Source organism: Drosophila subpulchrella, chromosome 2L (genome assembly GCF_014743375.2).
Source record: "Drosophila subpulchrella strain 33 F10 #4 breed RU33 chromosome 2L, RU_Dsub_v1.1 Primary Assembly, whole genome shotgun sequence".
Classification (NCBI taxonomy): Eukaryota; Metazoa; Arthropoda; class Insecta; order Diptera; family Drosophilidae; genus Drosophila; species Drosophila subpulchrella.
The window spans coordinates 13604976-13627490 of record NC_050610.1 but is presented as its reverse complement, the minus strand read 5'-3'; the positions used below and the strand labels follow the sequence as shown (position 1 = coordinate 13627490).

General features: G+C 37.9%; 1 protein-coding gene across 1 annotated transcript in view; it reads right to left on the bottom strand.

Annotated features, from left to right (window-relative positions):
• Positions 1-69: 69 nt before the first annotated feature.
• Positions 70-22515, bottom strand: part of LOC119546447 (zinc finger protein chinmo) — a 52842-nt gene continuing 30396 nt past the window's right edge. Inside the window, 5 exon segments of the mRNA XM_037852721.1 lie at positions 70-9064; positions 9641-9788; positions 9862-10724; positions 10855-11072; positions 14918-15583. Of these exon segments, the coding sequence (XP_037708649.1) occupies positions 7823-9064; positions 9641-9788; positions 9862-10724; positions 10855-11072; positions 14918-15035 (2589 nt within the window). The 5' untranslated portion in view covers positions 15036-15583 and the 3' untranslated portion in view covers positions 70-7822.

Here is a 22515-nt window from a genome sequence, read left to right as displayed (position 1 = left end):
CCCCAAAATAAAACCACAATAGTATTTTGTTTTTATTATATTTTAGCAACAAGTTTATTGAATTTAGTTTCGTTCATATACTTTTTATGCTTAATTCCATTCTGGTTGCCCATTTCCTTTCCGTGTTTTGTGAGTTTCTGTTACAATGCGTTTGGTTTTCTGTGACTGTTGGTTTTAGCTTACTCGTAGTTTTTAATATGTTACACAAAAATGTATGGCAGAATCGTAAATTTTTTATCCGAGTTCATGTTTAAAATATATTTAAGCTGCTTCGCTTGCGTATTCATCAGTTATACATACATACATACATTCATATTTAGAAATCATATGCCTGCTCTGAAAATGTAGTTTACTCCCCATCCTTTTGAGTCAATCTTTGGATTTCTTGATTTTTTTACATTAACTTTAGCCAAATACATAGCGTGTGGGTTTTTGCTTCGTTTAGTAAGTAGTTTAATAAACTTAATTAATCGTTTTTTGGTTTTAGATTCCCGCTTCAAATACGTTTTTAGGTGTATACTTCGACCATATACAGTAAATGTAAAATCTCAGACTTTAATTTTTAACTAAGGTGCACTACATACAGAAATCGTTCAGAGAAATGTGAACTAAATCGAAGGTCTTGTAAACTGTTACAGGTGTTTTGTAAAATAAGGGCAGGTTTCACTATTCTCGAATAACTTAGATAATTATAATTTGTATTTCTTAGTTGTTCTTTTGAAGTTTAATATTTCGGCTAATTAAATATTTATTTACTTATGCTCTGTCGCATTCTTAGACATTGTGCCAATATTCGAAATCAAAAGCGGTTTCAGATAATAATAGTACATAACTCCATTTTCAATCGTATTTCGTATTTCTCGTCTTTTTTCTTTCGCTCAATAATTATGCAACATTTGCTTATCAACGCTTCGACAATCAAATGTAATCACAGTTTTATGTTTTCCTTCTTTATATAAACTCATTTTCATTTAGCTATTTATTTCACTATTTTCGCATTTCGCGTTGAGTATGTGTGTGTGTTCTCTGTAAGTGTGTTTGTTGTAGTTTGTTGTCCTTGTGGTTCTTGATTTTGTGTGGGTGGTAAAAATAAAAAGTATTTAAGGAGTGGTAAGTACATGCTTAGTCCTCATGTGCTTCAAAAACTCACCTAACCTCTCAACTCTCAATCCTCAATTCTCGATCTCCAAATCCTAAATCTCATTCCTTTCGGATCCATGCTTATGAACATCTCAACTCACTGATCCTGCGCTTTCGCTTTCCATGATCGCTTTATTAGATTATTAATACTATTACGTATTTAGAAAACTTTAAGAATATTGCACAACTTGTGAAAATGCTGACTTTTACTGCCGTTCTCATTTCGTTATAAGTTTTTAAAAATATTTCATTTAATATTTAATACCTGAGTTGTTCATAATCGTTTCGCATGATTATTACATCCGTTTTTTCGGATGCGTTTTTTTTTATTTTTATTTTATCGTAATACATATCGAAAAAAGTTTTTTTTTGTATTAAATGCATGTATACATCGTCGTGAGTCTTGATAATGCCCTGAGTTTGCTCCAAACGGATTTGCGTTTTTTTAAAACTATTTATTTTTGTTTAACCTTATTCTCGTAAAGTACTTTTCATACCGAACTTCTTTCTCAAGTGGACCGTCGTCTTCTTTGAATTTAAATGGTTAAAATTTCGTTTGGGTGATTCGAAAACTTTTCAGTTCAGAACAAAGTAAATCGAAATGGTTTTACGTGGTAAATTTTCATGTGTAACTCAAGTTCTGTTGCATTCTGGTGTCAAATAAGTAACCCAAAATTGAGGAAAAATAATGAGGGTAAAACTGTATGGTAACTAAACTTCAATTCTAAAAGTCACACCAACTGTCCCTTTTTTTTTTTAGACCGACAGCTATTCTTAAAATTTTAACTTTATACTTTATGCCGAAAAATTTGTACGATTTCTTCTTCATCGATACCTCGTCTCTATATATATTTAATTAATTTTAATTTATCTGCTAAATTTTGTTTGTTTTACCTGAAATTTTGTACTCGTCATTGTTCCAAAAGTTTTTGTATGTCGTCAAGTGTGACCTTATACACAATAAACTAAATTCGAAAACCAAACTGAGGGATTACAAAATAAAAAACAATTAAAATACGCACATACATTAAATATAATTTGTACTTGCTTCGATTTATCGTGATAGACAAATTTACAACAACTTGATTTACACATTGAGGGGGGAGACGTGGGGAATGCTCTATATATGGGGGGGATATATATAGCCGTATCGCTAATTTCATTAAGCATTTCATATTCATTTTCAAATTTCGCATTGAACTGAACTGTAAAGTTGCTTAGGCCTAAACACATTATATTTCTTTTAAATTACTTTCGATAGTCGTAAACTTTAGTATACATATTTTCGTTACATTTATATTTTTTGGGGGGCAGTGGGGTCGGGGCATAATCAATTCGAGTCCAAAACGTGGTCAGTACTGTAGGGGTAAGAATTTAGTTTTGTGTTAAATTTGGTTAACCAATAAAATTTGCCAATTAGAGATGTTTTGTGTTTTTTTTTTCTGGGGTTTAACATTTATTTAGTTGCATTTTGTTTTTAGCATTTACGTGTTTATATATTATAAATTTAGATTTATCATATAATTGTTACAAATTAGAAAAAATGTGTAAACAAGCCAATTTGTTGCGATCGAACAGAACATGTTACAAATTATACAAAAATATATATTACATTCTTTTGGCTCTTAAAATTAATCTGGGGTTGGTGCATGCAGTTTATCGCTTTTCTCCATTTATTATTTTATAGTTATTTGAAATAACTTAGGTAAAGTAACATAATAGTGGGGATAGAGGGGTACTTGGTTCTGTTGAGTGTCACAAAATTATATCAAAATTGAAAAGTAATCGTAAGTACAATTGGCTTGTTGGGGGGGATTTTTCGTGTTATTTTGCATCTTGACATTTCGCGCTAAATATTAATAGAAAAACAATTACTAACAAAAATATATAACAAAAATTACATCGAGCTCTTACAAAATGTTCGGTGCACTAGTTTTACAAATTAAATTGAACTTAAATTTTGTTTTGTACGTGTGCACACTATTATTTGTATCGTTACCATTATTATATTTGTAATTTTGTTTTAGTTTCACTTTTGTTTAATGGATTTTCTTATTATTTAATTTATACAACTCAAGGGTAAGGGTAACTAAAAATTATTGAAAAATTACGAATATACAATACACAATTCTTCTTGATTGATTTATTTTATGTACAATAATTGTTTGATTTCGTGACGTTTCATTTGTCGACGTTATGTGTGCTTTACTGTACGCTCTAAATGCAAAATGGCGACATTTGTGTTTTTTTTACCTTTAGATTAAGTTAATTACGCTCTCTGGGATTTTTCTTTCGATTTGTTTTGTTTGCAAACATATTTTACAAAGAAATTATTTTACGCCGCTTGTCGAAAAGTTGGGCCTAAAATCTGATTACAGATAAAAGTATTTTTGCTTTTTCCTTTTTTTAAATAAATAGTTATGTTTAATTGATGCACGTACATAGAGATTTGCTTGTGCCTAATATTTGTTATATGTAATTTAAATTTTTTCTTTAGCCAAAAGTTTAAGCCTAAAATGTTTGTTTTGTAAAGTTTGCTTATTTACGCAAGTTTCTTTTAGAAAATGTTTATCTTCGTTTAGCAAAATGTTTCCATCTCATTTTTTTTAAATTTTATAACCGTTTGGGGTTTGCTTTGAATTTAATTAAGTTTTAATTTTGCTTTGCTCAAAACAAGTATTCTTGCACTGGACTTGGCTCAAGCAAAAGTATACCATTTACTGGGATCGTTTCTTTAATTTTTTTGTGGATTTTTCATTCCTTTTTGGGGTAAATTTTGTAGCCTTAAATAATTTCTTTGTATTTTTGTTTATAGTTAGATTATAAAGAGTTACGTTTGTTTTTCTCGTGTTTTTTGTTTGGTTTGCCTCATTTAGTTGCTTTGCCGAAATTGATGTATACAAATGATCTTAATCCTGGTTCATATATCGCCTACATCATCTGCTCTCTACACATACATAGTAAAAGTTTTGGATATTTTCGTATAATTAGAGTTTAGCCAAAGGTATATTCTTGTAATTTTACATTAAATGTTTTTGTTTTGTCTGAATTTCGTGGGCTCTGTGTGTTTAGCGCATATTTATGTACATGAAAACGTCTAAAAAGAAAATCTGTAATGGATTTATCCATTTTTAAATAGAAAAAGATAGTTTTGTGTGTGGATCTGAGTGCTTCTAAACGTGTCACCATTTTACAAAAAGATGAAAATAAAGTGGGGAATTGGAAAATCTTTATGTTATATCATGCTCATCTCGTTACTGCGCAGTCTATGGCTAATTGAGGTAGTTCAGTTTACTATTGCAGTTCGATCTGGTTTTGGTTTCCCATTATTATTGCTATTGTGTGTTCATGTGTGATTGTGTCTTTTACATTTAAAATTAGTCTTCACTAAACATAATTGCTAGCCACTAACTAACCGATAATCGAACTAAGAACTAAAGCTTTCCTTGATAGCATCTTCGATTACAACAAAACATCATTTGTGTTTCTCCTCTCGTTCATTTTTCATTTGTTTGTTTGTCCCATGCAAACCAAAAATTATAATCGTAATAATAATAATAAAAATAGTGTAAACAAGATTAAAAACACAAAGAGGTAGGTTCTTTCCTGAGGTATATGAGTTCCTGAGTTTGATTAGACTCTAATTGTAAAACGAAACGAATACCGAAACTAAGAACTAATTAAAAGTTAAACTAAAAGTAAATATATATCAATTAAAATATGGTTAATCTTAATAACCCCTGATTACTAAATATTATATTGTTTGATTGATTCACTGACTGACGGATTGAATTACTGACTGATGGCTTGACCCTGGGCCGAATCCGCGAATTTGTGCCCCATCAACGTACTTAAAAATAAAATGTAATTCAGACTCCAGCGAACGTTGATGGGGGTGTGCAAAAAACGGACCGGCAACCAGGGGTTAATCTGCATGGGTGTGAAGAGGTAGTTTGGTTTGAATATTGCCAGACTTGAATGGTTTTTAAATATTGCTATTGCTTTTTTCGGTTGCTGCTGCTTCCTTTTCAATTATTTCTGTTCTCCTCATCAACACGAATGTTAATTAAAATTCGAGTTGTCGTTTCTTGATTAGGACAAATTATTCATAAAACGAAAAAGAACTAAACGAAGAAAAAACGCTCTATTCGTTTGCAACTTCAAAACGATATCACAGAACAAACTGGGGGGTCGGGGTGACGTTGGTAGTCTGCATCTTCTATTGGGTAGAAAATCTATTTTAACTCGGCTTTGTGTTTCGTGTGTGGGGTGTATCTTGTGGTTCAACAGTTAATAAAAGTAGTTTAATATTCAACATTTTGGCTATTTTACGGTTCTATGGATTCTGGATCACCCTTTGTGTAGCTATCATCGGATCTTCGCCTTTCTATTGCCTTGCTAACACGGAAAACGTAGAAATTAAGACAGTTACAATAAGTTTAAAATCAAAACCTTTCTCTCTGTTGGCGAGCCTAATGTGTTCCTACATATGCGCTTAGTAGTTTATGTTTACACAGGTATACATATATATATTTATATTAGATCTAGGTTTTATCATTATACAACTGAGGCCACACATATATATGCTATGGATATATATGCGGTAATAATAAATGTATTTACAATTCAAGACTTATGATTGCCTTGGTCCGCCCTTCACTTGCTGGCGGATTTTCTCAATATTTTCAATTGCATTTCTCTTAGATTTCCATTCTAGTTTTCTTCTCTTTCGCTTACAACAAAATTGTTTCACTTCTGTTTAGTATTTTACAGCTTATTCTTTTTTGTGGATTCTGTTTTTATCTTGGGAATTTTTCCCATGTAGCCATCGAAATTATAAGAGCCGAAAAAAGGAATTTTGAATTTTTGTTGGTTGGATTTTTGGGTAATTTTCTGTTGTACGAAAAATGTTTTCCAAAGGTGTGCCAAAAGTTTGATTTTGAATTTCGTTTTCTTGCTGTAATTATTGCTGTTTGTTTGTTGTTGTTGTTTTTGTTGTTGCCATCAAGTTTTTGAGAACGTTTTTGAGTGGTTTTTGCTTAATATTTTCGTTTGTTAATTAACATGTTTCACACTTGGCTAGAATTATTCAATTAAAAAATAATTATATTTACTTTACGTTTTCTTTGCTATTTGCTTTTCTCTCTCATCGTTAAATATATTTTTTCTTTGTTTATAAAATTTTACTAGTAGTCATTTAATTATATATTTCTTATAGGCACCCAATTTACCAATTGTTTTTTTTTTACTTCTTTAGAAACATCTGAATTTGGAATTGAATTTGAATTTTGTATTTTTTGTAGCCGAAAAGCAGTTGTATGAAATTTTGAGGCCTAAACTTGAAAGAATAAAACATAAAACAATATGAAAAATCACAAAACAAAAATGTTACTTGTTATTAAAGCAAATCTTTTTCTGTTCTCGAGCACAGATCCCCTGGAATCCTTTGTCTTACCCCATGGAAAAGTGGTCACATCACTTGGCCCTACTCCTTGACCAATTTGCCTTTTCGTATTATTAATTTAATAAAATTATTTACAAAAAACTTGGACAAATGGGCAGTCGTTTGGGGAAGTGAGGACCCATCTTAACCGAGTGGGGTGCTCAAGGACCCTCGAATCCTGGCTCCTCCCTAGGTTTTTACTCAGCGTTTCTCTTCTATTCTGTATTTTGTTTCTTTTGTTTATACTATTTTATTATTGCAGGTACTTGTGGTTGCGGTTTTGTTGTTGCTATTGTTGCTTTGTAGTTTGTTTGTTGCAGCTATTTGTTTTGCAGTGTTTAATTAATAGTTTTTCACGTTTCATTAAATTCAGTTTTTTTTATTTTTTGTTTTAGCATTATCGTTTCGTTTGATTTGAGGCAACTTGCAGTTTTTGTGACGTTTCTATAGGAAATCAAAAATATATGCGACAATAATCTAATCGATCTAATCGATCTCCTCCCTTCAACACACACGAATAAACAAATTCTCAACGTTTTGTTTTTTGTAATATGCTTGCTACACTTTTTTGGCGGTACCAATCAAAAACGTTCAAACTTTTTGCATTTTACTATTTCATTTAGTTTTAGTTTTTAATTTGTTTTTCATTGTTGCATTGTTGCGTGTGTTTTTTTGTTTGATTAGCACCCTGAAAACGATTTTTCAGCCGGATTGCATTTATTTCAATGTTCTGTTTGCTGCCATATATTGGTTTTTGGATTTTGTTGCATTTGTCTTGTGTTTCTTTGCTGCATTAACTTTGTATTATCATTATTATTGTTGGTGGTGTGGCTTTAAACACAAATTTGTAATGAAAAATCTGCAAAAAGTTGGTCTTCAAATTCTGCCTTCTGTTCGTGTGTGTTCGTCCGTCCTGTCTGATTGTTTGTTTTTTGTGTGTTTGGTGTTTATGTGTGGTAAATCTTATCATATTAGTAATTCTTTGCTTTCAGTTATTATAGTAATCAATTTGCCCGTTTAAGGGTCTTGTTTTCTTTTTTGTTATATCTTGGTAGGTGGTCTCCGAGGGCAACAGCAGTTGCACCAGTAGTCATATATCATCTTCTTCTTTGCGCGCGTAAATCGTTTTTTTGTAAATCACTTATCTTTCACTCTATCATCTTCATCGATTCTTAGCCTAAATCTAAGCAGCTTCTTTGGGGGGCATCCTCTGAGGGGGGCATCTCGTTTCTCCTCATCCTATTGCTCCACATTGACCTTGGGCGTGGAGGTCAGAGTGGGCGTCTCGTTGGGCGGTATGATGTGTGGTGGGCTGGTGGGCGTATTGGGCATGTGATCGTAAATGGCTTCGGCCTGGATATCCGGTTCCGCTTCGGACATGTGCAGACGATCATCCTCGTCGTCCTCGGACTCCGACAGCACCTCGATCTTGGGCTCCACCACCACGAGTTCGGAACCCGGTTGCGGTTCCGGCGGCTGATCCTCGTCCACTTCCATGGGTCGATCGCTACCATCACTGGCCTCCGCATCACTGCAACCATCACTGGTGGTCCCAGTGGTGTTCGTCGTGGTGGTGGCCGTCGTCGTGGTGGTATTAACCGTGGTGTTCATGGTCGAATCCATGGCCTCGGCCGCCTGTTCCGCCGCCATGGCCGCTCGGATTTGCTGCGTCAGCTCGTGATGCATTCGCTGCTGCTGCTGCTCGTAGGTGAGCGGCGGTTCAGTGCCCTCTGAACCGGCGGCTCCTTCATCCGATCCTGCCCCATCTCCCGTTTCCCCTGCCTCTGCCCCATCTACTCCTCCTCCTCCTCCTGCCCCCGTCGTCGTGATGTTGGTGGTCGTCGTCGTCTCCGCCACCATTGCATCCCGTCGCTGCATGCACTTCTCGAGTGCCATCTTGAGTGATTTACGTTTGCGCTGCTTTGCCGCCTCCTTGTGGGCGTTCATGACTACTGATGCCGCTGCTGTTGCGGCTGCTTCCTATGGTGAATGATTGCTGGCCGCTGCTGTTGCCGCCGCTGCTGCAGAGGCAGCTGCTGCCAGATGGGCCGGGGCAATGGTTGCCCCCGCCGCCAATCCAATTTCCTGCTTATGCTCCCGGGCAATGTGACGCCGCACTGTGTTGTTCCGCGTGAAGGTTCGCTCGCAGAAGGGACACGGCACTCGGATGCCTTGATGACGCTGCCGGATGTGGGCACGCAGGTTCGTCTCATAGCCGTACAGTCGATCGCAGTACAGACACTTCAACTTCTTTCCATCGGCCGTGTTCACGCTGTTCTTGTTGTTCATCTTGGTCGCGTTCCATACGTTCAACATGTCCGCCGGCGCTATGGAGGCGGCCAAATTGCTGGACAGCGTTCCGTCCGCCTTGAGGTTCTCCAGCAGGGCATTTGGTGTGGTCGACGAGGTGTTCGAGTTCGGCGGCGGTGGCGGTGAGTACTTCAAGTTCTCCAGCTTCACGCGCAGGTCCTCGGCTCCGTTCTGTTTATAAAATAATTGGAATAATTAGTGGATGTTTAATAAAGTTTGGTTTAAAGTGATGTTTTTTTTCTAGGTAAGACTTCAAAAAAATCGTTTTTCGAACGGACCAATATTTTTGAAGATATAAGAGTTGGAAGTTATTCTTTACAGCACGTTTAGCCTGACACAACTCATATCAATCGCTATTCTTGGAAACCATTGGACACAATACCTCAAATAGTTATAATCCGATTTTAATTTTCCAAATTATTAAACATATTCATCATAACATTTACATCTCGAAGGAAAGATTTCAAAAATGTTTCATTTTTACTAATTTTAAAAACTATAAATTCCTAAACAATATGTCGGAAATTCCTTTGTATAAGCAGTAGATTTTGAAGCACACCAACCTGTCTACCGCATGATTTTTCAATATTATTTTATAATATTTTGTTTAACTTACTACGCAAACATATACCCAAAACGTACCAAATCATGTGAGTTTAAAATATGGTTCGAAATAAAAAATAAAAATCAGGAAGAAGGGCTTGCTTTTGGCCCCATAATCCTAGGGAATCCCATAAGACAACTCACATCTGTGGACTCATCCATAAGCTCGCGGTCGTCATCATTAGCCTCATTTGCACTGCCATTATTGCGCTCCGATTTCACTATGCGATCCAGGCCACTGTTGGCATTACCATTTCCCGCTGTGGTGCTGGGACTGTGGTTCTCGTAGCGACTGGAATAAGAAAGGAGAGTTAGTTAAATCTGATTTTAAATGGTATATTTCTAAGTAGTAGTAGTAAACTCACCTGGACTGTGGCGATGCGCGTTCGGAGTGCATGGTGTCGGCCTCGGTGGGCGCCGTGGAGGAGGCGCTGGACGAGGGTCGGTGGTACGGCGGCTTGTTGATGGGGCTGGGACACTCGGAGGACTTGGAGCCATCTCGCAGCACGGAACCGCGCTGCTCCTGCTCGGAGTAGGGGCTACGGACTATGGCCCTCTTGCGCGGAGGTTCGTAGTTGATGGGTCGGTAGATGGGCGGCACATGGGTGTAGCCCATTCCGGATGAGGAACTGCTGCCGCCCGGATGCATCATTGAGTCGCACTCTTGCTTCAGGATGCCGGTGGATCCGCCCAGATGGTGAGCAGCGCCAGCGCCGCTTCCCAGGCTAATGGGTCCGTTGTTTCCGCCGCCGCCACCACCACCACTGCCCACACCATTGCCTCCCAGTCCTACACCTCCTCCTCCTCCTCCTCCTCCATTATTTCCCCCTCCACCTCCACCGCTGTGGGAGCCACCAATGCCGGCCGCCGTTCCACCAATAATGTTGCCACCGGCACTGCCGCATCTATCCACGATATTCGCACTGGCCGCCAAGGTACTCAGACTGCTGGCCGCCGCATTGGCAGCCGCCGCCATTCCTCCGGCAGCGGCCATGCCGGCCAGGCTCAATCCGTTGCCAATGCCCATGCCCTGCATGGAGTTCGCTCCCGACACGCCTCCACCCAGACCGATTCCCACTCCGCCGGGAACGATGCTGCTGTTGCCGCCGCTCAGGCTGTTCCTTATGCTCCGCCTGCCCGTCGGCGAGTCCAGCGGCGAAAGGTCGCCCATGTGTTGTTGTGCCTGCTGTGCCGCCAGTCGTCCCGTTTCTGTGGACAGTCCTTTGACCTATGTAAAATAGAAGACAAAAAAGGTTTAAGAAATTTGAAAGATACAACATTTTAGCCCAATAAAAGAGAATTTTAGATGGACCCACCCGAATACGACGAGCTTATGCCGGTAAAAAGTCATTACTAACCTGCAAGCTTTCGGCGGACTTGAGGAAACTGTTGAGTGCCTCCTGGGAGACGTGGACCTCGCCCTTGTACATGAACTCCAGGAGAGCGGCCATGTTATCCGGCGTGGTCGCCTCCAGTATGATGACGCATTGGCCATTTGTGGGCGTGTTCTCGAACAGATCGGCGAACTTCTTCGAACAGGCCGCCAATATAAGTTTGTGTGCTTTGAATACTGCGCCTGAAAGTTTAGAAAATATAGATTTAATAAGATATAATAAAATACTTTAAAAATAAATCTAAAAAATAATTTTCTTTATGTTCCTATCGCTCATTGTAAGCAAATACGGTATGGTACATTGTCAGGCCATTTCCCTTTCCCCAACTTGTTAAGGGTTTTCCGATTAAAGCATCTTACTTTGGGACACACCACGACGACCCATAAAAGGTTGCCAACAGGTGGCGCCGAAACGCTAACCGAGACCTTGAACTCATAAAAAATCATGTCAAATATATACCGCACATAAACACGTACACGGAGGACAATAAAAGCCGCAGCAAGGAAATGATTTCCTTGCTCTTGACTACACAGACACAAAAGGGAGGAGCTGCTTTTCATCTGCAACTCGCTCTCGTTTTCGTATTTTCCTAGGTATGTATGTTGGCTCTGTCTGAGTTATTATTCAACATCAATGTCGTCTTGGTCCTGGGGTCTTGGCAATCTTTTGTATCCTGGCTTGTAGTACTACCTGACACACAAAAACCCACCCGCCGTATACGTAATGTTGGAAAATATACGTGGGGGGGGCGGCGAAAATGCCAGCCACTCCGAAAAACTAAGTGTATTTTGATGTGCTCTCTGGTGGTGTGTATGTATATAATCGTTTGGCTACAATTTTTCACGCTTTTCTTGTCTCTCTTTTGGGTTTTCCTTTTTCTTTTTTTTTTGGTAGGGTGGGAAGTCTGAAAGTTATGTCTTTTCTTTTATGGGGCACTTGTTGTGTTAGCTGCGAGCATTACTTAAGCCAAATTGAAACGACACTCGCACAGCGGTGTTTTGAGATAAATACGGAAAAATAATAGAGCCAAAAAGAGAGAGGAAGGCTAATATTTATCGTCGACATTGTTCATAAATATATTTCAAGTTTGACACTTTGTGACATTTTCTGTAGCAGCTGAAGCGCAAATGCATTAAGTCATTTCCTCACTCAAAATGAATTTTTTTTTCGGCTGGCTTATCGCACACTGCAGTCTATTTCTATATGAATTTCGACTGAATTGTGTCAATTCTTGCCTCAGCGCTCACCAGCCGATAAGAGCTGATAACATACAAATTCAATTCGTGGGGCAAGACAGCTGAAAAAAATAAAACGACATCAAGGTCAAAATCAAACGCATTGCTCGAGCCCCAAAAAAAAAAAATTTATAATAATTATAAGCACACTCGGAAGTGATTCAGGCAACGCGGCGTATGCTCGATTTGCGTCGTCACTGATTAGCTCTCGCCAAAAATGTATTATATAATCGGTTGATTAATACACCAGACTACGCAAATTGCATTTAACATATGCCACACAAAGCACACTCTCCATATTTTATTTTTTTTTGTTTACTCTCCTTCGGCCGAAAAAACTTTTATTCGTTCTTGCGATTATATATCAGACGTCTATTTTTTGTGCTTTTTTGCTGGCTGGATTTTCTAACACTTGATACAACAGAAATTGGGTCACAATCACCACAATGGCAAGGCAAAAACAAAAAGAAAAACACATATTGCCATACGAATTCACTTCGATATGCCTGTATGGGCTGGCCTTGATAAAGAAATGACATTATGTGTATACAATATATATACTATAGATATTTTTCGGCTGATTTGCTTGTTTACGTTCTGCGTTTGCGTTCGTTTTTCTCATTTACCCCACATTTTGTTTTGATTTTGGGTACCTTTTAGGTTTTTCGCTATTATGCAGTTTGGCAATAACATCGGCTCAAGTACTCGTACTTTCGTTTTTTATGGTCAACAATTAGTGACTATAATCTAATCAATTGAATCATAAAAAGACCACAGCACGTGTTGTTTACTAGGAAAATTCGACAAATAGTGGAAATATTGGCCTCGTTTCAGTAGCTTTAAATTAATCTGTATAAAATGCATACATCCTCAATTTGAACATGTGATTATTTTTAACAATTCAACCCCTTACAATATTGAATCCCTCAAACTCTATATCTTACCCCATTAAAAAACCTAGCTTCAGGCAAAGTAAATGTTCATTTGGGTAAAAATGCTCATTTCTCAAGTGCTAAATATGCCCCAAAACCTAAACCAAAAAACTCCACAAATGCATCCTTTTCAATCACAAAAAAAAATGTTATAAAAAAACGAGCCAGCAAAATATCCACATGAATATTAAAAACAATAAAAAACATACGTTATTTGCTTTTGTTTTCGCAGACAGCCAAATATTTAATGCTTCATTGCCAAATGGACAAAACAGCCGAGCCGAGCCAAATCAAACATAACAAATGCAGAATTTGGATGGACTCCATGGCTAAACCCTCCTATCCCCCAAAGAAATATTAAAAACCACAATTAAAAACAGTCAAAGCAAAGGGTTAAAAGAGGGTTTGGGGACGTTGTGTGTGTGCTGGGGTGTAACGTTGAAAATTTTAATCAAAAGTAGTACCACTTCGATTGATATGAATGACAACGGGAACTGAGGAACCGGAAGCCAAAAGGGTTTTAGGATTTGTCTAGGTCTCTTTTTTTTGGGGGAGAAACTGTCTGCGTATGCTCCCCCCATTCGGAACCCCCTTAATAATCCCAGCCAGCCCCTGCTATTCCCACTCATTCAATCAATGCAAAACAAAAAAGAAATCCATACTTACGCACACATGGCGTATGACCAATGTGCGATAGGAATGTGCCGACAAATCTTGTAAAATTTAAAGCAGGAAACAAGCTGCTAACAGAGTGATATTAAGCCAAGGTTAAGCTACAAAGAAAATAAATAAAATAAAGGAGAGCATAAAATGGTATACATACGCTCTACATAATAATCATAAAAATAAGCCAAGATGCTCCGCCGACACATAAACACCCAAGTAACCGGGCGACGGAAAATATTTAAACCCAAATCAAAAGAGAAAGAAAATAAGGTTAACAAGGGTCCCAAAAACACACATATACTAATATATACACCAAAAAGGAGCTCCCAAATAACTGACCTCAGTCAAAAGCCTGAATAAATATATACCAAACATACAAATAAAAGTATATATATGAGAAGCTGCTATATAGGTTTGCCCGCATTTATTCGCCATTTAATAAGCCAGCATAAAAACTGTAGTAAAAGGCCGTAAATGAACTACCAGACAGACACAGGCTAGAAAAACAACTGGGGGATGGATGGGATGGTATGTGACGATTGTATAGGATGGGATGGATGTGGCTGACAGACAAGGACGAGACAAGCCATAAAAGCCACTTCCACTTCGCGTCTCCCATCAAACAAAACCGGCAAAGGCAAAAAGAAATCAATGTCTGATACTCCGGCGCACCGGCTTATTAGCGAAAAAAGAAATAAACATGAGCAGCTGGGAAACCAAAGAAGGCGAATCCTAGGTAAATAAGACAAACTCATCCATTATTGGGGGTTTTCACATTCATTTCATCAGGGCAATACCAACTTTGGTATATCATAAATAAACAAAAATATATTGTATAGATATAATTATAAGTAGGGGATCTATATTATGTTGGAATATCCTAAGATCTTAACTTATATATTTCCTTACTTATATCATAACAAAATATCCCAAGATCTTAAGTAACAAGCAAAAATATTTTTTTTATCATTTAATTTACTAATTTTACTTTGTAGCATGGCATTATCTATCAGTTTTTGGAAATTCAATGCATTATAAAGTTCTGGCATTGAAATAAATTCCCATGCTCAGCTTTTCTATATGGTTAATCATATCCTTTGCTTTGACTGGTTCAATTCAAATTCAAAGGTTCGTCTAATAACCATATCTCATGTTTAAATGACCCTCATTATAATAACAGAGGTTAAAACTTACCATCGCAGGATAATGTGACATCGGCCAGCAGATCCGATTTGAACAGATTGGAGAATGTTATTGCCAAGTTAGACGAATAACTGTTCCACTTGAGGCAGAACTGCTGCTGTGGATCCATTTTGCCAGCAGTTTTGCGTCCACCGTCGCTGCGCCTATATCTATACCTCGTTTGTCCCGATCCGTGGCCGTATCGTTAGCTATATCGGTGTCCTTAACTTTCAGGAAACCAATTGTTTGTACGGCGCCAGAACGGCGACAACGATGGCGTTGTTTACGATTTTTGCCAATGATTTTTGCGTATCGATGTTGATGTTGATGTTTCTGCTGCTGCTGATGTTCGTTTTCAGTTGTGCTGCGAATTGATTTGTTTGTTTTCGTGTTGCCAAAATGGAATTTCGTGGAATTTTGTAGCTGCCAGCAGAGCATAAAAGCAATTCGGCCGCTGCAAATCCTTAGCCAAAGGGAATTTTGCAATTGTTTAGTTAATTTCTTGTGTGTCGTTCTCGTTACGTTCGCCGATATCGTTGCGAATGGTTCCGGTTTTCTAATCACTTCCACTTCGATCGTTGCTGATAACTGATTTATTGGCGTTGGCATAGAAATTTAACCAGAAACTGTGAGAGCACCGAATCTCAAAACTGAATCCGAATCCGAACACGCCAAATGCTGCAACGAGAATGATGAAAAATTATATTGGTCGATTAGTTTCGGTTTCGATGCGTTTGACAGGGAACCTGATGGCAAATCCAATGCCTGCTATTCGGTCTTCAAAAAATGTAAGAAAAAAAAAAAAAACAAAGTCATCTACACGAAGGGGGATGCAGGTTGCAAAAGTCAAATATATATTATCCCCCATCCAAGTAGTTCCGAGAAATATGTTTTGCTCTGAACAAACTCAAATTTCAAAGGGCTCTCTTGGCCAAAAGCTCAAACTGCATCGCATTTGTGTTGGTAACTCTATCTTTGTGGCCTGCAGCATCATTTCCGACCAATTTATTAGAAATTAATCGAGCATTTAGAAAGAAGCGAAAACAGCCCGGGAGTAAAAAAAAGGGAGAAAGAAAAAAATCACAAGATATACGATTCAATTCTGGGAACTCTGGGCTGGCTATCTGAAAAAATGCCGCCGCTTCCAAAGGTTTTTGATGCAACGCGCGAGAACACACAACTTTCTGATTTCTGACTCCACACTCTGACTTTTTTTGGACTCGTCTACGGTTTCTACGGTTTCCAAGCCCCCACCATATTATCCTTTCTCGATTCCTGGAAACTGCAGGTGAGGCTGCCTTTCGTTGCATGGGATGCGTTTGATTTCTTCGAATTTGTTTAATCGTTAGAAAAATGCGGCCCCGCAACTTTTGTGGAAGCTGCCAAAAGCCAAAAGCCAGCAGTTCCCCGCTTCTTTTATTTAGCCTTTTTTCTTGGCCATCAAAATCAACGGTTTCGTTTCGAACCAGAGAACCAAAAAAAAATAAATAAAAATAAAAAGGGGGGAATAAAAAAGATATCGGTAAAAAGCTATTAAGAAATTCTTGGGAAGTTTGCAGTTTTTGAGTACGGCAACTGGAATTCATTTGGAGAGGCAGGGAAAAGGATGCCCTTGGGGATAGGAATGATTTAAAGATTGGGAGAAATTGATCGATATGATTCACGGTATGTGGAGCAATGCACAAAGCATTGATTAAATGTTGCAGGAGTGGTTCAATTTAATTTATAGGATAAAACTAAGGTTAACCATATAAAAATGGTAAAAGGGATGAAAAAATTCATTTTCAGGTTTCAATAATTGAAACATGTACATATTAGCTTTTATTTTTAATAATTATAATAATAGCAATGCAATGTTGCAGGAGTATCTCAATTTAATTTGTATGATAACACAAGGGCTCGCCATATAGGGAAATATCATTCTATTTTATTTTTAAAAATTATAATAATAACTTTCTGAAAAGTTTGATAAGGTTTCTTATCTACCTAAAACATGTACTCCCCTTTCCTAAATAAATCAACAACTTTTACCACCTTTGTGATACGAAATCATCTTTCTGCTTCCCTTCCTCCAAAACAACAACCCCAACAACATGCCTTTTACAAATCCTCATGAAAAACTTCTTTATTTCTGCACTTGGATAGCTTCTGAGCTTTGAGCTCAACTGTACTTTGGAAACTTCTCTATAAATCCTAATTCTTCCATTGTTGTTGCTGTTGTCGAAAGGGAATACGCAATGAAATTTACGCAGCTGCATTTGAAATGCTTTTTCAATTACACGAAATGCTCAACTCAACCAACGTGAAAGGAGAATAAAAGCAAAAATCCAAGGCCCAAAAAATAGATCAAAAATTTGTATATACCCATCTCGTTCTTGTCCATTGGGATACGCATTATATATATATATGTATCTACTATATACACAAAACGCACCTGAATGGAAGTCTCAAGGCGAAAACATAGCTCAGGTATCTGGTAACCTATCTGCCTCCAAAACAAACAATAACAAAAGCCCGAGATATGTGCGAAATGTACAAGAATAAAAAAAAACAGGCGTAAATCCTTTTCACAAACACAGATACAGATACATTAGGATATGCGTTCCAGGAACAACGCACACACAAATGAAATAAAAGCAGCTTTTTTTTGTGCTCCTTTAAAGTTGTCTTTGTGTTGGACAGGAAGAAGCAGTGGTATATAGGGTACCTGGATCTGAGGGGAGGTTCTTGTTCAGTCAAAAATAGCAACGCACTTTAAACAACAAAAAGAAGAGGGAATTGCGCAACTAAATATATTAGAAATGCATCATACACTAGATAAAGATAAAACATCTCTTGATTAAAAATAATCAAGCTAATGCGGTAGATTAGTGGTTTATTTCTGATGAAAGAGAACTAAATATCACCATTGAACTGCCATCATCAAAGCTCAAACGTTTAATTGTTATATTTTTTTGATGGCATTTCAACTAATTGACCTTGTGCACTATTTAGACAAAACGTCAATTCAATTCCGTGATTCACATTTTTTATTCGATGAGTGCAGTTGGCCAGCATATCTCAAGTGGTCAGCTGCGGCTACAAAGATACATTCGTATCGTATATGTATGTGGCTACAACTACTTGTCTATTTTCGACATTCTTGTTCGCTTTGAATGGCAATTCATTCCGACAAATGACGCATACATATTATTATGAAATCTCTGTGTCTTTTTATTTTTTAGCAATAATGCAATCATCAGAACTTTATTCAAAAGACCATACATGACTTGATTAGACTTCGCTTAGTTTGATTCTGTGCCTTCGCCTTGGAATCCTGAAGATGCCAATTTGGTTCAATAACATAAATAGAAGACATGCAAGTACTAGTATCCACATAAGAGTCAGCAAACGGTTTAGACAATCTACAAAGTACTGCATTTCGTGCCTTTTCAAGTCCCTCTCATCATCGATGAAGAAAATGTGATTGGAAAAAATCATAACTTCTACTACTATTATTGATTTAAAACTTGAAGGAAATCGAAAAAACTACATATGTGAGTTGGGAGTTTTTTGGAAAGGAACCAAAACTACTAAGTATCTACTAGATTTAATATGACAAAAAAATACGAATTTAAGAAAAATTAGTTCTTGCTTTCGTTCAAAGTATACTATATATACTATACTATATACTCATAGCATGAGACTATATCTAGTAGATACTTAGTGATTTTATCTTTATTCTTCCTAATTGTTGACTTTTTCCGACTTGATTGAAGGTATACAAGCCCCCGTTATTAAAATCCAGCCAAGCAAGGAGATTTGATAACATTACCGCATCGTTAGTATGACAAAATATTACGAATTTAAGAAAAAATAGTTATAGTTTTCGTCCAAAGTATAGTATACTCACAGTATGAGACTATATCTAGTAGATACATTGTGCTTATATCTATATTCTTCCTAATTGTTGATTTTTTCCGAGTTGATTGAAGGTATACAAGCCCCTGTTATTAAAATCCAGCCAAGCAAGGAGATTTGATAACATTACCGCATCGTATTGCAAAAGTTGCCGATGACAGCTCGGGTGCAGAGTTAAGAAACCTCAGTGTCAGCACTTTTGCCACTCCCCCTTTTTTTTACTTTTCCTTTTTTATTTCCAAATGCCTGGCGATGACAGCTCCCAAACACAGAGTGAGAGATCTTGGAAGGGAATTCCCTTCTTTGCCGACACACACACATAATACTGCACATGTCCGCATAATAGCAAAACGGCGGCAGATGTGCAGCAGTCGAGAGATCCAAGAATAAATGTCGCATAATTCACAGCGCCAGTTTTGAGGGGGGTTAAAATTGTGAAATACTTCGCCACAGGGAGGCGGTATACATCAAAGTGAACTCTTGTGCATATTGCATAAAAACCAAAGGAAAAGTGTGAGATTCGTGAAAAAGGGGCGTGGCAGGTCGGTGGGTTATCTGAGTTATGACATATCTTTCAAGCCCGCTGAGATAAGCAGCCCAGCGGGTGGAAATCAGGTGCATCTGGCAAACAGCGCGATTGAGTAACTTTCTTGGGATTTCGCCTTTTTCACTGCTTTCGAGCGGTTATTACCGCACATAATTGCAGTGGGATTTGGCGGAGGAAACTCGTTTGATTTCTGGAATATATCTCAGTAATCTTTTCGGAAGAGTAAGCATTTGAAATGGTACAAAGAGATGTAATTCTCGCTTTGAATTGCAATCATTTTTGCAATTTGATTTTTTAAATTTATCTAAAGGTTTACTGTTTTACTGGAATATGTGAAAATTAATAAAACTTAAATTTGATTTTTAAACTTCCACGTTCTTTTCACCCAACATCATTATTTCAACAAAAATTTCACCTAGTTTCCAATGAGTAAAGTCAAGTGTCGTGATGGTAATTAGCTATGCAAGAATATGCAACCAACTTGCAGCTCCATGAATAACAAATGAGTTACCACCAACTAAAAAAAAGAGGGGCCAGAAGAAGTAGTTAACACAAATACGGTTGACAGTTAGCTTAGTACGCTTCGTTGGGCAGCCAAAAAAAAAATGTTGTGTTAATGCAGTGCAAGTACAAAAATATATCTTCAAGATACGCTTGCCTTGCCGCAATTACAAATTGTAGTTTTTTTTGGGATACATTTCTTTTTGTAGCTTTCATAACAACGAATACTGCTCCCCAAATGAATTGTTGGGAGCAACATAATTAGGTAAAGGTTCTATTCTGAACTTACAATGACTTGATAGCTTTGACCCCAGTTGGTAAACGCTTGGGCGAACTTAGAAAGCATAGTTACCTGTAAGTAAAAACAAAAAAAATACAAAATTAGTAAAGTTTGGAATAACATTTATTAGGTAAGTACTAAATAAAAATCCATCAATCATAAATCACCATTCTATTTGTCATTTATGACATGTTAAAATGCCTAATGACTTGTTTTGAATTGCTGGCAATTTTCAAAGTTTACCTTTAATACAGGGCTAAGTTACGTTTTGAAATCGAACCCTCAGATTTGGCGGACATTCAATCATGGGGAACAGGGGCTTGACACAGACAAGCGTAAAGTGGCAAAAACTGTCCAACCAACATCCTATCCTTTTAACCCCTTGGTGGCGACTGCTCAAACCCAATTAAAAATGTCAAAAAATGGGGAATACCTGTAGGTAGTTAGCAGTTAGCGCACGCAGTAAATATTCATCACGCCATGCCAACAAAGGGTTAAGGGATTGGTAGGTTGTAGGATGTTGGGTTTTTGGTTTTGGTTTTCTCAGCCAAGTCGATTCAAAAAACATCCTGGCCATGGAGCTCCATCTCCCGCATTTCTAGCGCGTCACACAGTTTAACTTTTCATTTGGCGTTGCCTGTGTGCAAAAACCCCCCTCGAAAAACCCCCTTTTAACTGGCTGGGGGAGCCACTGCTTATCAGCATGAGACGCACACATGTCAGGACACAAAAACAGGAGCCACACAGAGTTACTGGAATGCATTGTGGACGTTGGAACAATTGCGTTTTGTATGTTTTCGTGCCTCGTCAGCAAAATTAAAAAATAGATACGCAAACGTTGGCCTACAAAAAGGTGGGTGGAGTTGGGTGGTATTTTTTTTTGTATTTGGTTGAGCTGCCCAAAGTTATATGAAAGAAAAGTCCTGCCTCCTGTGGACTCCACCCCGTATTCCACTTTTCTCTCTGCCGAATTCAAATGTCACACAAGGATCGAAAGGTACGCATGGCCAGTTCTATGGCCCCAACCTCCTTTATCCTTGGTTTATTGCAAAAATACACAACATTCTGGGGGGGTGAGGGGAGAAAAAAGCGAGTGGTATGGTCTATGGGCAGGTCCAAACAACAGCTGCTTGGGCAGTTTTTCCTCCTCTTTTTTTTGGGCACAGGGAAAATCTAATAGAAGTAACGCACACAGGAGCTGGCTGAACGGGAATGCCTAGCCAGAAATGTCACTGGTCCAGGCCGATAACTATGGCCCCGCCCCTCACCGCCCACTTTGGGTTCAGAGCAGACACCAACAGACCCACAGGATGAATGGTCACTGCCTCCACCCATTTTTTTTCGTATTTTTTGGGTGGTTTTTTGTCTCAGTCTGGGCCGAAAAACCCCATTCCCACTTTTGCTTTCCCCAGCATTGCGTGTGTATTTTTATTGTATATATCATTGATGAATTCGCCGATAACAAATCTCAATCAAATGTCAAAAAGGTAACTGGCAGGAACGTCCAGGCGATGGACAGACGAGAAACCCACACTCACCCTCCATTAAATCGAAACTCCCCTCGATTATCCTACACGTTGTAATGTTGCAATTTTCACGCAGGCCACGCGTCGTATGCGCAATTGTTTTAAGCAATTCTGCAGATAGATCGAAGGTTGAAAAAAGAGTGAGATGATGGCCTCAGGCTGACAGCTGCTGCAGGTGGGTAATAGAAGAATTGACCCCTAGCCCCCACTTGAACTCACGCCATTTGCTACCTTTGCGTGTGACAGCTCAAATTGTCATCTTGAATTCGAAGTGTCAAACTTTAACGGAAACATTTCAAGTTCCGCTGTTGAGAAGGGGAAAAACTGATGGGCAGGTATTGGAAGTGGGAGATTTAAGAGGAATTTGCATGCCCATAGTGTAAATATTTGATGACCAAATAAACAGGCTTGATTTTTTACTTTAAAAAAATGTTTAAGTACTTTTTATATATATAATCATTTATCCATATATTTTTTCATTCCTCAAAATCATTAGCCAATTTCAAATCGAACCTTTTTTCAAGTCCTCCTTTTATTGTCACCCTTTCCCTGTTCCTCTCGTTGTTTTATTCGCATCATCACCAAATTAAATAAAGCTCAATGACAAACTTCATTAGCCAAAAGATCAACTGGCCAAATGGCGAACAACAAAAATAACAATTTACCCAACCCACCCCTCGATGGAATAAATCCGTAAATACCCTCTACCCATTCCCATTTTTCGGAATTTTTTTCCCAACCAACAGAATCCCTTTTAGCCGGACTTTGTCCGGTGGTCAGAAATGGCAAGCAAACGTTATTCCAGAAACTAAATTAAGATTGAAATGTAAAACTGAAAGCGTTTTACACAATTATT